Genomic DNA, 14792 nt, shown 5'->3' with positions numbered 1-14792 from the left:
CTCTTGTAAAACCTCATCTGATGTGGCAAACCTTATCCTTTTTTTTTTAACTCACCATTTTTTATTATTTATTTTATTTGGGGGATTATAAATAATTAACATCCTTTCCTGTTTCCTTTTCCTCCCTCAAGACCCTTCCCCCTTCTGTATACCCCTCCTTTTTCTCTCTCAAACTCATAGTCTCTTTTTTCATTAATTATTAAATGCGTGTGTGTGTGTGTGTGTGTGTGTGTGTGTGTGTTCCTAAATGCAACCTTTAATTCCAGTGCTCAGAAGGTAAAGATGGAGGCAGGTGGCTCCCTGAGTTTGGGCTCAGCCTGGGCTGCAGTCAGTTTCAGAGCTGCACACAGAGACCTTGCCTTTTAAAATAAAATAGAAAGGTATTGATCATCCTGTTGTCCTCATGTAAGTTGCTGCTTTGTAGCTCTTCCTTCAGCAACCACTACCCTGAACAGGCAGCCCTCACCATCAGTATCACAGCAGCACTCACACTACCAAAAACTTTTCCTGGAGACTCCGACAGTCACTGGCAGTTTCCACAACAAAGCTGAGTATAATTATGGTGTGCACATGTTTTTTACTTCATGCTATTGCACACTTTATAGAGTATAGTATGGACATAGCTGACAGGCACTAGAAAGCTGAAATTGTGTAAGTTGAAATATTGACTTCAATGGATCTGCCTGAAGTGAAACCATACATATTGAAGAGGTGTGCCTGGAACTTCCCTGCTGGCTGTAGTTTGGTCATCTCCACATGCTTACTCTTTACTGGCACCCTCTTTAAGTCTGGGAACTTGAATTTGACAGAGTAAGATTCTTACCTTTGTAGAAGAATTGAGTTCAGTGGTGTTCCTAGCTCTGGGAAAAACAGATGAAGTAAAATACCTAAAATATTCTCTCAGGTTTTTTGTTTGTTTTTTAAGTGCCATTTTGTTTCTTTCCAAATAGTTTGTGGAGAAGTCTCTGTCGGGGAAGAGGAAGGTGAAGGAGAAACCGGATGGATTGAAGGAGCTGCGATCCTCCTGTCAGTGGTGTGTGTCGTGTTAGTGACAGCTTTCAATGACTGGAGTAAGGAGAAACAATTCCGAGGTTTGCAAAGTCGAATTGAGCAGGAACAGAAGTTCACTGTCATCAGGGGCGGTCAAGTCATCCAGATACCTGTAGCTGACATTACTGTTGGAGACATTGCCCAAGTGAAGTACGGTAAGCCAAGCCAAGCACCGCATTCACCTGCAAGAGTCAGAGTTGCGCTGAAACTGTGGACAGTTCAGCATACGGCTGCCTTCTGTTTCAGGTGATCTTCTTCCAGCTGATGGCATACTGATTCAAGGCAATGACCTGAAAATTGATGAAAGTTCATTGACTGGTGAATCTGATCATGTTAAGAAGTCTCTAGATAAGGATCCCTTACTTCTATCAGGTATGAATTTATAAACTTTGGATATTTTACTAAACCAAGAAAGTGTTACCAGTAGAATCTATGAAAATTTTATGAAATGACAGATGTATTGCAGATCTTGGAATACAGAGGTGTATTTCATAAATGGGGATAGAATCCAAAAGATGAAGAAATTTATAAGATGGTGTTAATGATAAAACTCAAATATAAGCCTGTTGGTATCCATTAAACTTTTTCTTTGTCACATTTACTCTTATGGCCTGTTTTGGTTTTGGTTTTGGTTTTGGTTTGGTTTTTGGTTTTTCGAGACAGGGTATCTCTGTGGCATTGGAGACTGTCCTGGAACTCGCTTGGTAGTCCAGGCTGGTCTCGAACTTAGAGATCCACCTGCCTCTGCCTCCCGAGTGCTGGTATTAAAGGCGTGCGCCACCAACGCCTGGCCTCTTATGGCCTGTTAAAAGTCAAATATTAAAGAATGATTATAGGCTTAAGACAAAAAAAAATGCACTCTCATGATTTGCAAAGAACTGGTTAGTTTTGTTTTAAATAAAACCTAAAGTTTATATACTCAACTACCTCACTGAACTGTTAGATATTTGTCTGAAATGTAAACGATTTATGCCAGGTTGTATGAGTAATTCACAGTAGGAATACTGGAGTAAGTAATGTATACTCATTTTACTGCTACTTTACCATGTTTCTAAGAAACTAAAATCACTACTAACCACGTAAGGTCCATAGTCCTTTCAAAGAGGACGGAAGGTATTCCTAATCATAATCTTACCACCGTAGACTCCCTGGCTGTTTTATTGGATAAACAGAGATAGCCTTGTGGTGCCTTTTGGTATAATATATATATGCTTCATGAACTTTTATGTGTGTGTAGTTTATTTACTTAGTGCTAACTGTTTCAGCCTGGTTCCTTTAACTGAGCGTTGGACCTCTGACAAAGATGACTAGTAAACTTTACATTCATTCGCCTTCCTTAATATGCCAAGATACCAAGAGAACTCTATAAATTTTGCATGTTCAAGAAAAGACTGAAATAACTTTACACAGTCCCTTATCACAGTACGGGTGGGAAAGTTTCTCTGCATTTATTTCCCTGTTCCAAAAATGTACCAAAAAACCATGACATGCATTTATTTTTAAATTTACTCTCATGATGCCATCTCTCACTGCTGTTCTTGGCTTCTTAAATTTAGATTTTTAAAAGCAGTGTTCGCTTATAGGACCTGAGCAAAAACTGTTTACTTTTCCTGAGCATATTCACTGTTAACATAGGAACAGATTTGGACTAAGGAAAAACAGCATGAAAACTGAAATCAGAAGAAAGCCAGGATTGTTCAAAGAAATTGTCTTTTATACATACTTAATAAATATTATCCTTCTGAATTTCATGTGTTTATCTTTTATTTTCACTGACAAAAATGCAGTAATTAGTAAAACACTAAGAATATAAGGTTTTCTGATTTGTTTTTTGTTTTTTCTAAGCAAAAAAAATCAAAGTTCACATTGGATAAGTTACCCAGTAATTTGTAGCCAAATGTGCATTCTAGTGACTGGAGTTAAGTGCTTGAACTTTATAGTTTTATTTACCAAATATCCCGTGAGCACTGACTTGGCAAATAAGATGGTGGTAAAACTGGAGAACATTAAGGAAATTGGTTGCTAGAAGTACCTGTTGTCTTTGACAGAGCTAAATTGAATCTTTGCCTTGTTTGTGATAACTGTACAACTTTAGGCAAATTTCTAGAAAATAATAATAATGTTTGTCAACTTGCAAGATTGTTGTGAAGCACAATCTGAATTCTGTGCTGTCTGGATTGGAATTTTATGTTAGAGATTTGGACAGCAAAATTGAAAAAGTTGATTGGTCTTAACTGAAGGCACTGGGCTTGATCCAGAAAACAGTGTGTAGAATCAGAAATTACTGAACTCTAAGAGGGATGTTAGATCACAGTGTAGGAATATTAAAACACGGAGATAAACTAGGGAGGCAGAGAAACTAGTTAGGGAACGTGACAGTAACCTTGGTCAGCTCAGTTGAAAGCCTGTGTTAGAGGTTGTGGAGTTGAATATGGGAACATGTTTGTCTTGTGTAAGTTTTCTGGCAAGAAGTATATTTCTGTTTGAATGATACATTTTTTAAATGCTACCCATCATGCCCTACATGCTTATGTTATAGCTAATACTGACTTCATTCAATACCCACATATTCTAAGCAATATGCTAATTTTTCATTTATAGCCTTTTTGAGAAATATATATATTGCATTACATTTTATGAAATATGGGTACTATACTCTGTATTGTCACTTGGTGATAAAAGCTTGAACTCGGGGTAACTGCAGACTGCTTAATCTTTAAGCACAAGAGTTTAAGATTCAATACGTTAGTTTACTTTATTAAATACTGAGTTTATTTAAAAAACAGTACTACTGAAATTTGAAATTGTAGGGAAACCAATTAAAATTTTTACAAAGTTCTCTGTTGTTATAGGTACTCATGTAATGGAAGGTTCTGGAAGAATGGTAGTTACAGCCGTAGGTGTGAATTCTCAAACTGGAATTATTTTTACCTTACTTGGAGCTGGAGGTGAAGAAGAAGAAAAGAAAGATGAGAAGAAAAAAGAAAAGAAAAGTAGGTCTAGCAGTTTGCTGTAAGAATTGGTATTTGGAAATAACAGCGACTGGAAATCTTAAAAACTGGTACAGAAATAGATTTCTTTCACGAGACTGTGATATAAAAGTGTCTGTAAAATGTGAAAGGCGAGGGGATTTCTTGTAATGGTCCTTTAAGGATTTTCATTAGTACATCAGCTCCCTCTACCACAGGAAGGAGAGAGTCAACATATGCTCAGCACTTCAGTTTGAAAGTTTGACTACATTCCGTTTCTTCTGCACTCATTAAATCAACTCTCTTCCTGATTGTTTTTTTTTTTTTTTCCTCCCTCGATGCTAGTTTTCCTTTTCAGCCAGTTGCATCTTGCTCTCACTTGGATTTTAATATTCACATTTCCGTCTTACTTACATTCTCGTCTCCACACGGTGGAATGTGTGAACACTGACCAGGGCTGCAGCTTGACACTTCGTGCTTGTCTTGACATATTGACCCCATCACTCAGTGTCAAGATCTTTCATTTGGACTATTTCTTCTATCCCTCCATAAGACCTATCAGCAGACTGTGATAGCATACAGTTTATCTACAGAGATCTTAGAGGGGGACCTCTCAGAATGTAAGTTCAGGGTATGCCACTTTAGAATGCCCTCCTGCACTGTTTCCTGGTGTCTTCTGCACCCTCCATCTCACTCAGAGGAACCTTTCAGGACTCCTTCCCCTTTGTCTTGGCAGCAGTTCACTGTCTTGTAACCATTTGGATTTATTTAATTTTCTTTAGGATGTAGGCCTTTATTATTTTTTTTTCTTGCTTTCTCACATGAGTCTTTTAAGATCTTCTAAAATAAATGCCTGGCTAAAGTTTTGGCTTGCCATACTTACTCTATCATTGTTTTTAATCTGTTGTTTTTTTGGAAGTTTGTTGTTGTGGTTTAGAGGCTGGGTATGGAACCCAGAGTCAGCCACACAGTAGAGGTACATGTTTATGTGGACTATTTTTAAAACAGGGAGGGGCTCACATTCTGCCTTGGGCTAGTCTTGAATTCAGGTTGGCTTGAACTTGAGGTAGTTAGTTGTCCTGCTTGAAATTGCTGGTATTACAGGCATGAGCCATGACCTGACTTGCATCAGAGTTTCTAATAGCTTCGTGGGTTGTTTGTTCTTCTTGCATTATCTTTTCATAGGAAGTTCTTATTGCAAGCAAAATGTATTTGAAAATTTCTTTAGGTTGAGAGTGTAGCTTAGTGTTAGAGAACTTACTGGCATACTCAGTCTCTGTGTTCATTTCATAACACCAGTGATTGGGGGGTGGGGGCAGGTAAAAGGTTGTGACTGAAGTTGAGCGTGGCTAGCCCCACATTGTAGGTTTTCCTACATCAGTACCCCAGGCAGCCCTTGATGAGCCACCATAGGCTTCTTGAAACCTGGTAGCAGTGGTTCTGTTCCTGAATGCTTTGCACACTCTTCATTTACCTTCATCCTAACTGTTAGAAAAGCAAACGTCATGGAGAGAGTGTAACTTGATCTGGTAGCAAGTGTCTGATCAAACTCCCTTTGCTCTTTTTTGTCCTGATACACTGGAGTCGAACATCATTGAACCCTATGAAAACAAGAAGTGTGCTAATGACTGCTCTTACTGATCTACAGTAACCTTTCTAAAAAACACTGTCCCCCAAGGTCTTACCAACTAATTTTATTAGTCCAGCCTGGAATAGCCCTAGGAATTAATATCAAAATTATTGTTTATCTTTTGTTACTATTCACTTCCTTCCCTCCAGCCTTTCTATTCTCTTGACTACTTTGTCATCTAATCAAACACAACCTGGACTAATCTCACTCCATGCTCTGTCCATTTGCTTGCCAGCCTCGAATGTGGTTTTCTGGTCTCCAAACCTGAGCTTACTGAAAGTAGCTAGGTATTCTCTTACTATCGCCTCATCTCTCCCAAGGTTCTGTTCTTTCCTGACATGTTCATTCCAGGTTTCCCAGTTTGAAGATGCTCTTCTTGATAGTAGGTGCAAGGAAATATGCTAGTTTGCTTGTTCCAAACAGTGGGCCTGTCCCCTCCTTGATTATTGCTTCCGATGTGTGATCTCTCTGTGTTCTATGGATCTAAGCTAATTTAGGGGTTGCTTTTACTGGTAGTCATCCTGGCTTGTTAGTACTCTCCCGTTACTAGCTGCCTCCCTTGCTTTCACGTCCTCTTTTTCATTCTCATTCCCACTAAAGCTCTCCTGTATGCCTGTTTTCTTTTTATAGCATCTCCCTCCCTCTATCCTCTCCTTTTCTGCTTTCTCATGGTTAGGTCTGTATTTAGCTTGTCAATCTCTTGTACCATATTCGGGCTTATTATAACTTATAAAAGAATAATGCCTTATGCAGTAATACAGTGTGCATGCTCTAAATTATTTTGGAGTATTCTCCCCATAGTAAGATGCAGGAAGTGATTGACGCAAGTCAACAAGCTGGTATTTTCTATTTGTATGCCTATACACCATTGTGTAACAATTCTCTTATAGAAATGTGAACTACCTCTGCATAATTTAGCATGGCCGTATTCATTTCTTTTGGAAAGCTTTAATTCCCATTTTGTTCCTACAGATAAGAAACAAGATGGAGCTATTGAGAATCGCAACAAAGGTAAATTGAGGAAGAGAAAAAGTACAGTTAGCTTGTTTTTATTATCTCCAAAAATAGATCTGCTGTGTACTATATTTATCCAAAATTAGGGTACACATGACAGGGAACATCGACAATGTTAACTTGGATTGCCCTCTCTTGCCAGTGCTGTAGTCATGCTGTCTCTGCAGTGTTAATTGTGATTTGTGCTACTGTGCTTAGGTAGCTTTCCACAGAAGTGTTTCAAGTGTTCCAACACACCTGAAACATTATTATATAGTCAGTAGAAAATGTAATTATATAATTGATAGCAAAAATGCCCAAGAACCTGAAGAGTGTCAGTTACATTTAAGAGTCTATAAACATATGCATATTTTTATATATAGAATCACATGTGATGTTCTATATTTGATCGTAAATTACATGAGAAGGTTCTGTAGTCTTTGTATATAACCTAATCCCTAATCATAGGAAAAGAAATGTATTCTTAGTTCTTAACTTAAGGACTTTGTATGCCTCATTCCTATCACCGAACATGACATTCTTAAATCTGGAACAGTATCACAGACATTCTCACACCACTGTTATTTTATTCCCTCTGTGTAGCTACCCCTAACACACACACACACACACACACACACACACAGAGCTGAATGTTTATAGTTCAGCCTTTTTCCTATAACAAACTGATTTTTTTTTCACAAAAAGTTTCAAAATGTTAATCATGCCTTTAAAATGCCTCAAAATTACGTTTTCTCTGAACCTAGCAAAAGCCCAGGATGGTGCAGCCATGGAAATGCAGCCTTTAAAGAGTGAAGAAGGAGGAGATGGTGATGAAAAAGATAAAAAGAAAGCAAATTTACCAAAAAAAGAAAAGTCCGTTTTACAAGGGAAACTTACAAAACTGGCTGTTCAGATTGGCAAAGCAGGTATGACACAGAAGAAAGTGGGGTATTGGTTTTTAAATCCATCTATACTTTAATACTGTCTTTTGACACAGTGAGGGCTGAAAATTGTTATTTAGCAGTTGTAAAGGATGTTAGAAGAATATGTTTTTACTTTGTATGGGGCCTTTTGAATTACCATAGACACTTATAATATGATTGCAGCACACAGGCCTTTATTCCTGTCAGTGAGATAATCAGTGGTCAAGTAAAAATTACAGCCTGAATTTCCTTAATTTACAAGCTCTTATGATGGTCTCTAAATTTTTAGGGGCAGTAATGAAAAAAAAAACTGTCAGGGAAGTTACTTGGTAAAAATGATTAAACTGATAGTTTCTTAGCACACATTTTTACTCAACCCTTTATTGGCTATCCATAAAAAAATGTTTTTGTAAAAATAATAATTTTGTTCCCCTGAAAACATGGGCAGTTGTGAAGCTAAGATAACAAAATGCTGTCTTCACTAGACAAAGTGCCTGTGAAACTAGGACTGCTCTTCAGGGGGGAAAATAAGGAGAGCCTGTGGGTAAGGTGGCATTTCCCCTTTTGACAGATCACTGTATGTAAACAGCATGCATTATGAGAGTCATGTAGCCAGCATCATTAGATGTCTGTTAGAATAATAGGTGAAGCAGCCTGTATTCTATACTCAATTAGCTTACTCCTAATAACAAATACATACGTATATTAATCACTAAAACATAGCATTGGCTTATACTGTTTGAAAGGTTAGGGTTGAAATGCTAAGAGGAGTGTTTAGTGGCTACTAGGTAGGGTATTAGACCCAGATATTTATACTTGCTTTATCTTTTAATACTCATTTTTAAGAGGCTAAATAAAACGTATCATAGAAGGGTAAATGTTTTGTAGCATGTAGTTAAAGTTTATATTTCTGAGTTAATGTATCAGTGAAGATAGACAAAAAATAGGGAATGATCCAGGTAGTATACTTTTTTTGTATATTTTCAAGCATGCAGTTAATTTAATTTTGAGACTCTTAAGTTGACCAGTCTTCCCAGTGTCTTTCAGAATGTTGAACATTGCAAGCACCAGCCTACACTGATCTGTTGGTGGTATTTGCTTGTATTTGCCTTTTACTTTGTCTGAGCCTTCGAAGACAAGACACAGTTATCAAAGAATCACGAAAGCTCCCCTCTCAGTTCTCTGGAGTTAGGGTTATACCTGGAAGCAACACTTAAATCTGACAGGGGTCAGATGTGATGAGTGAAGTGTAAACTGGAGATAACAGCTGCTTAGAAAAATTAAAATAGATGTAACTTAATGGGTTATAAAATAGCCTTACAGTGCTAATACATAATTGGCAAAGGGTAGTGTCTACCATGTTTAAACAATTGCTCCTTTTCTGTCTTTAAAGGTCTACTGATGTCTGCTATCACAGTTATCATCCTAGTGTTATATTTTGTGATCGATACCTTCTGGGTTCAGAAGAGACCGTGGCTTGCTGAGTGCACACCAATCTACATACAGTACTTCGTGAAGTTCTTCATTATTGGAGTTACCGTTCTAGTGGTTGCAGTACCCGAAGGTCTTCCACTGGCAGTCACAATCTCACTGGCTTACTCAGTCAAGGTTCGTGGGAGTAGGTAGTACACGTGTGGTTTACAACCCTGACTGCTATAGAAAATGTACACCAGGGCATCCTTTTCTGGTCTGGAGAGTGAATGGTTTTCACGTCCTTAAAAATGCAGGCAGTGATTCCACTATTTCTGTGCACAGACACCTTCTCACTTTCAGAAGAGCAGCAGCCTGCCTTATGAGGTCTTACCACTCCCTCTCCCATCTGTAAAATTAAGGCCAGGGTATGTGCAGTTTAGAATATGGCACAAGAACAGGGACATTTTACTTGGGCCAGTGCCTGAGGCTGCCTGTTTCTACTTTTGTGTTGCTACAGTGTAGTCTTCCCACTTGTGGACAGGGCTATATTTCCACAAACAGTTCAGATGTATGCATGTGTAAAACCCCCTGGCTCCCTTGTGAATCGCAGAGTCCTGCTCTCCAGCCCTTGTCCGGGCTCATCTGCCTCACTCTCCTCTGCTCCAGCTTACCCTGCTGGTTTCTAAGCATTCCATCCAGGGCTTTTTTTTTTTTTTTTTTTTTTTTTGGTTTTTTTGAGACAGGGTTTCTCTGTATTGTTTCGGAGCCTGTCCTGGAACTCACTAGGTAGACCAGGCTTGGTCTCGAACTTACAGAGATCTGCCTGCCTCCCAAGTGCTGGGATTAAAGGCGTGCGCCACCAACACGCGGAGGGCTTTTCTTTTTGCAGGTAATTGTTTTGCAGGTTACACTTAACAGAAGAATGCTGCTCTTGTAATTCTCGAAGTTAGTTGGTTAATAACATTTCTCATGGGGAGAAATCTAACCAATCAGCTTCTGTGCTTACATGTTTGTTTCAGTATTCCAAATGTTTTACAAATGGTCAGTCATAAGAATATCTCTTAGTGTTTAATTTGTTTTAACTTATTATGTCTGCACATTTGTGTGTTACATGGTGTGCATGTAGAAGTCAGGGGACAACTGGCAGGAGTACAGATTCTTTCCTTCTTCTATGTGGGACCCGGAGATCCAACTCAGGTCATGAGGCTCGGTGGCAAGCAGCCCTCATCCACTGAGCCTCCTTGCCGGCCACCGCTCTCTACTTTCTTTTCAGTCATTTAACAGTTTTTAGAATTTAAAATTTGTAATATGATAAGGTGTTTACAGAACACAGTTTAGCCATCTATTTGTACTTTTGTGGTACTTTAAATAGAATAATTACTGATTTTCGACAAACCAATCACCCATTTTACCAAAATTGTCATTAGTTTATTTTACATAGTCATGATCAGGAAGGTCTAATAAGAAGAAGAGCGAGCTCATTTTGCCTAAAGTCATATGCTCTCGCGTTCTTTCACTGTGGTATGGTCTTTCCACACATACCTTGTCAGTGTTGCCTAAAATCAAAACTTTTCTTACTGCAGATTTTATTCTTTTAGTTGCTAATATTCAGACCATAAGTAATTTTGGAAGTATACATTTCTCTTTACTGTTTATTCAAAAACTTTAATATTCTTCTGTGATTTTAATTATGGGGGATTTTGGAAATAAATTCATGAAAGTGTGTGTGCGTGTGTGTGTGTGTGTGACTTTTAACTGTCTTTTTTAACTATTGTGAAAAGTCTTGGCACCTTTGAAAGCATCCTTTTTGGTTACAAATAAAAGCTATGGCTTACACTTTGATCCTAAGAATGAAATTTTCTAGCGTTTGGTTTGGATGCAAATGACTCAGTCATGTCTCTGAATGTTAACTCAGCCTGGGAAGGGAGAAGAAACAACCATCACCACAAATTTCTTGTTTCATCTGACTAAAGCTATGTTTTTGTTGGAAATTTTGTACTTAATGAGACTTAATCCTTTACCTTGCATTACCATAATTACCACTATACCTACAGTAGATTGTTGTGATAGTAAGACATTTCACTAAGCAATTCATAGGCATGTAGCACCTAAATATAGATGCGGAGATCTTTTGATTATGTAGTGCATCAGTAACATGGTTGAAACCATTAAATGTTAGTAGTACTCTCTTTGGCTTATTTGAATAGGTCAAATATTCAAAAATCCTTCCAGTGTTAAGCTGATACTTTTTAGGCTGTGTTTGTATTAATTGATTTTATCATTGTAATTAAAGAGATGATTGTCTTTCTGTGTAGTTTAACTGTTTTAGATTGATGGCTTTGTTGTGTTGTTTTTTGTCATTATAGAAAATGATGAAGGATAATAACTTAGTGAGGCACCTGGATGCTTGTGAAACCATGGGGAATGCTACAGCTATTTGTTCAGACAAAACGGGAACCCTGACAATGAACAGAATGACAGTTGTTCAAGCTTACATAAATGAAAAGCATTATAAAAAGGTTCCTGAACCAGAAGCTATTCCACCAAATATTTTGTCCTATCTAGTAACAGGAATTTCTGTGAATTGTGCTTATACATCAAAGATATTGGTAAGGTTTCTTTAATTTATATGCATGAGGATTGTTGTTTATGACTACTATAATATGTATTTTACTGTTTGTGTGCATGATATTTGTGTGGGTACAAATACAATGGAGCACTGTAGGGGTCAGAGGATAACTTTATGGAAGTGATCTCTCCTAAGTTTACGTGTGGTCCAGAAATCAAACTCAGGTTGCTGGGTTTGTACAAGTGCCATAACACCTAAGCCATCTTCTAGCCCACAGGTGTGTGTGTGTGTGATATAAATATATATAATGCAGTCAGAACACCAGGCTCCATTCTCAATTTTATTATTATTTGGAGTGTAGGTATAGAGCAAAGGGTTTTGTGTCTGTTAAGTGAGTGTTCTACCACCATTCTTCTCCCAGCCCACATGTTCATATTACTAAATTATTGTTACTATGTTCCTTTTGTAAAAGATCTGACTGACTGTCTCATGGTAGAACAGCAATGTCAGTTTCAAGAAACTCTTGAAGCTGCTGCCAATAGCATACTTTCTATGTGCTTGTTGAGCTGTTTTCTTTCTCAGTAGCTCCTACTTGTAAAGTTGTCTTTAGAACTTTTAAAGGCTCATAAATTAATCACAGATTCTGTGAGAACTTTATTGAGGTATTCTCAACTTTGTAGGCTTTAAAATTTTATTAAATAGAAAGCATAACACGTATGCTTGACTTTTGTCTAGTGATTTATTAAATTTTTGGGCAAAAACTATATTGTAAGTTGCTTAGTGAAAACATGGGTAGGTGATGAGATGAGAAAGTTAGATTCTGGTTCTAGACCTAGTCTTGCCATTTATTAGCAAAATGTCTGAGTTTTTACTTTCTATAATTATAAATAAGACCTTATTTTTAATTACTAATATATAAATATTCATTGAAAATGGGAAGAGAAAAGGAATTAAAATTAAGTCCTGCTGTGTATGAGGAATTAAGTGTAAGACAGATGCATCTTATGTCATGTTAATTATAAGGTTATATGTATTCCTGTTTTTAGTCACTGAAACCACCACCATAGTAGTTGGAAAGCTTGACAGAATTTCACTTTTCTAGCAACTAGCTGGGCAGAGATAGAATCCATGTTACCCTTTCCCAAATTCCTTTCTACCTTACGTAAGCCCTTTTTTGAAATTCTCACATTAGAAGACATTTTCTATGTCATTTTGTTTCAGAAGCTATATTCTGTTTTAAATTTTAAGTTAAATTTTTAATTGGGAAGCAAGATAATGCTAGCTTCTAATCCTTTGTTCTTTTATAGCCACCAGAGAAAGAGGGTGGATTACCTCGTCATGTGGGTAATAAAACAGAATGTGCCTTGTTGGGATTTCTCTTGGATTTAAAACGAGATTATCAAGATGTTAGAAATGAAATACCAGAAGAAGCATTATACAAAGTCTATACCTTCAATTCTGTTAGGAAGTCCATGAGTACAGTCCTGAAAAACTCAGACGGAAGTTTCCGGATCTTCAGCAAGGGTGCATCTGAGATAATTCTGAAAAAGTAAGTGTAAAGCTGGCTGCTGGATGTGGAACACCTCTGCATGGTGGTTACCTTCCTCTGTGAACATCATGCATTTGATAGCATCACAGAACTTTGTAGCTTACTTTCTGGTATCCAGAGAGTGGCCTGCTGTGTTCTGCCTCTCATACTCTAACTTCTAATTTCTCAACATTTTGCTCTAGGGAAAATAAGCCTATTACATTTAGTGTGGTAATTTAAATAAGGTAAACTTTGGTGTTTAGGTTGGTTTTGTTGTTGTTGTTGTTTTATAGATGTTGATTCTATTGTTTTTATATGATCTTGAAAAATCCCCATTTGTTTTTTGTTTGACTTGGTATTTACTTGTTTGTTATTTATTTGTTTTGAGATAAGGTTTCTCTGTGTAGCCCTGGCTGTCCTGGAACTAGCTCTGTAGATCTCTTGAACTCAGAGATCCTCCTGTTTCTGCCTCCTGTGTGCTGGGATTAAAGGCATATATTTCTGCTGCTGCACTGTCTCTTAAGTATAACCTCTTATTTTATATAGAATCTTTGTTTCTTACTGTTGTTTTTTAGTTCCGTAGTTTTAAAGTTAACATTCCAGGCAGAGACATATAATTTCCTGCTATATATGTTATTAAACTACAGCTATTAAAATAATTTTGATTTCTGTATTCTAATAGAGAAATAGAAAACTATCAAAAAACATAAGAGCAACTTTGGAAAATTGGAGTTGCCTTTAAAACATTTTAAATGTTTGATTTGCTTGTATATGGTTTATAACTTAACATTAATGAATACTTTACATAGTATAGTCTTTATAGCCTTAAGAGACTAAGTAAATCTTTAAAAGCAGCTTTTGATAAATTGATACAAGTTACTTTACTGTTTTACTTTGAGAAAAACTCTCATGTATCTTAAGCTGTACCCCTCTGCTCCCACCTCCCAAGTCTAGGCATTTGCCACCATTCCTGGTTCTGCATTTCTGGGGTCTAACCTGGCCTCAGTGGGCTGGCACCCATCCAGATGCAAGGTTTCAGACGAAAAATGGTATTTAAAATGGGTTTGGTATGAATTGGGGACTTCAAGGTGACAGGATGCAGTCAGACTGTAGTTAAGCAAGAAGTGAGGTTTTGTGAAACCTACGCTACAAACAGCTTTCTCTTATCCACAGCACACCTAGTTACATGATTTCAGTGTGACAGGTTGGAAACCTGTTATATCTCCCTGGCTTGCTTAGTATCGGATAAATGGCAAAGGAAAGATTTTTTTTTTAATCGAAGTCAGTCAGGCAAATTAGCTTTGAAATCTGAGTCAGAATTTTTTCTCCTTTTCATTCTCTGCTAGAAAAACGAGATGGTGACCAGCAGCGAAGTAAAGCAAAACCTATAAATTTCTCCTGTAGAGGTTGGTAGGTGTTTAAGTGTACAGTAATTCACAGTGATGTTTATATTCTGCTTAAAGACTTGAGTATTAATTAGACTGAGCAGGAAGAGTGAATAAACCAGGTAATACCTACCATTAAAGCATTTTCATCTATGTATGCTATGTGACTAAAAGCTACACATGGTGTTGCATGTGTATAAATGCATGTCCTAGCATTTGAAAGTCATGGGGATTAGAACTTAGACATCAGCCTGGACTACATGGTGAAACCTCATTTAAAAGACAGAAGCAAAAGAGGCTGAGACTAGAAGTAGTTCTTGAGTCAGGAACTG

The 14792-nt window shown here is 37.4% G+C and overlaps 1 protein-coding gene across 3 annotated transcripts in view; it reads left to right on the top strand.

Moving 5' to 3' along the window:
* Positions 1–14792, top strand: part of Atp2b1 (ATPase plasma membrane Ca2+ transporting 1) — a 97532-nt gene that overhangs the window by 62781 nt on the left and 19959 nt on the right. For all 3 annotated transcript variants that reach the window (XM_021225980.2, XM_021225979.2, XM_021225981.2), the window contains exons 4-11: positions 951–1205; positions 1297–1422; positions 3903–4043; positions 6622–6660; positions 7407–7568; positions 8959–9173; positions 11345–11587; positions 12855–13096. In XM_021225980.2, coding sequence (XP_021081639.1) covers positions 951–1205; positions 1297–1422; positions 3903–4043; positions 6622–6660; positions 7407–7568; positions 8959–9173; positions 11345–11587; positions 12855–13096 — 1423 coding nt within the window. The remainder of the gene's footprint in view (positions 1–950; positions 1206–1296; positions 1423–3902; positions 4044–6621; positions 6661–7406; positions 7569–8958; positions 9174–11344; positions 11588–12854; positions 13097–14792) is intronic.

Source organism: Mesocricetus auratus, unplaced genomic scaffold (genome assembly GCF_017639785.1).
Source record: "Mesocricetus auratus isolate SY011 unplaced genomic scaffold, BCM_Maur_2.0 Super-Scaffold_100011, whole genome shotgun sequence".
Lineage (NCBI taxonomy): Eukaryota > Metazoa > Chordata > Mammalia > Rodentia > Cricetidae > Mesocricetus > Mesocricetus auratus.
The sequence above is the reverse complement of the archived record's forward strand: the minus strand, read 5'-3'. Positions and strand labels throughout refer to the sequence as shown.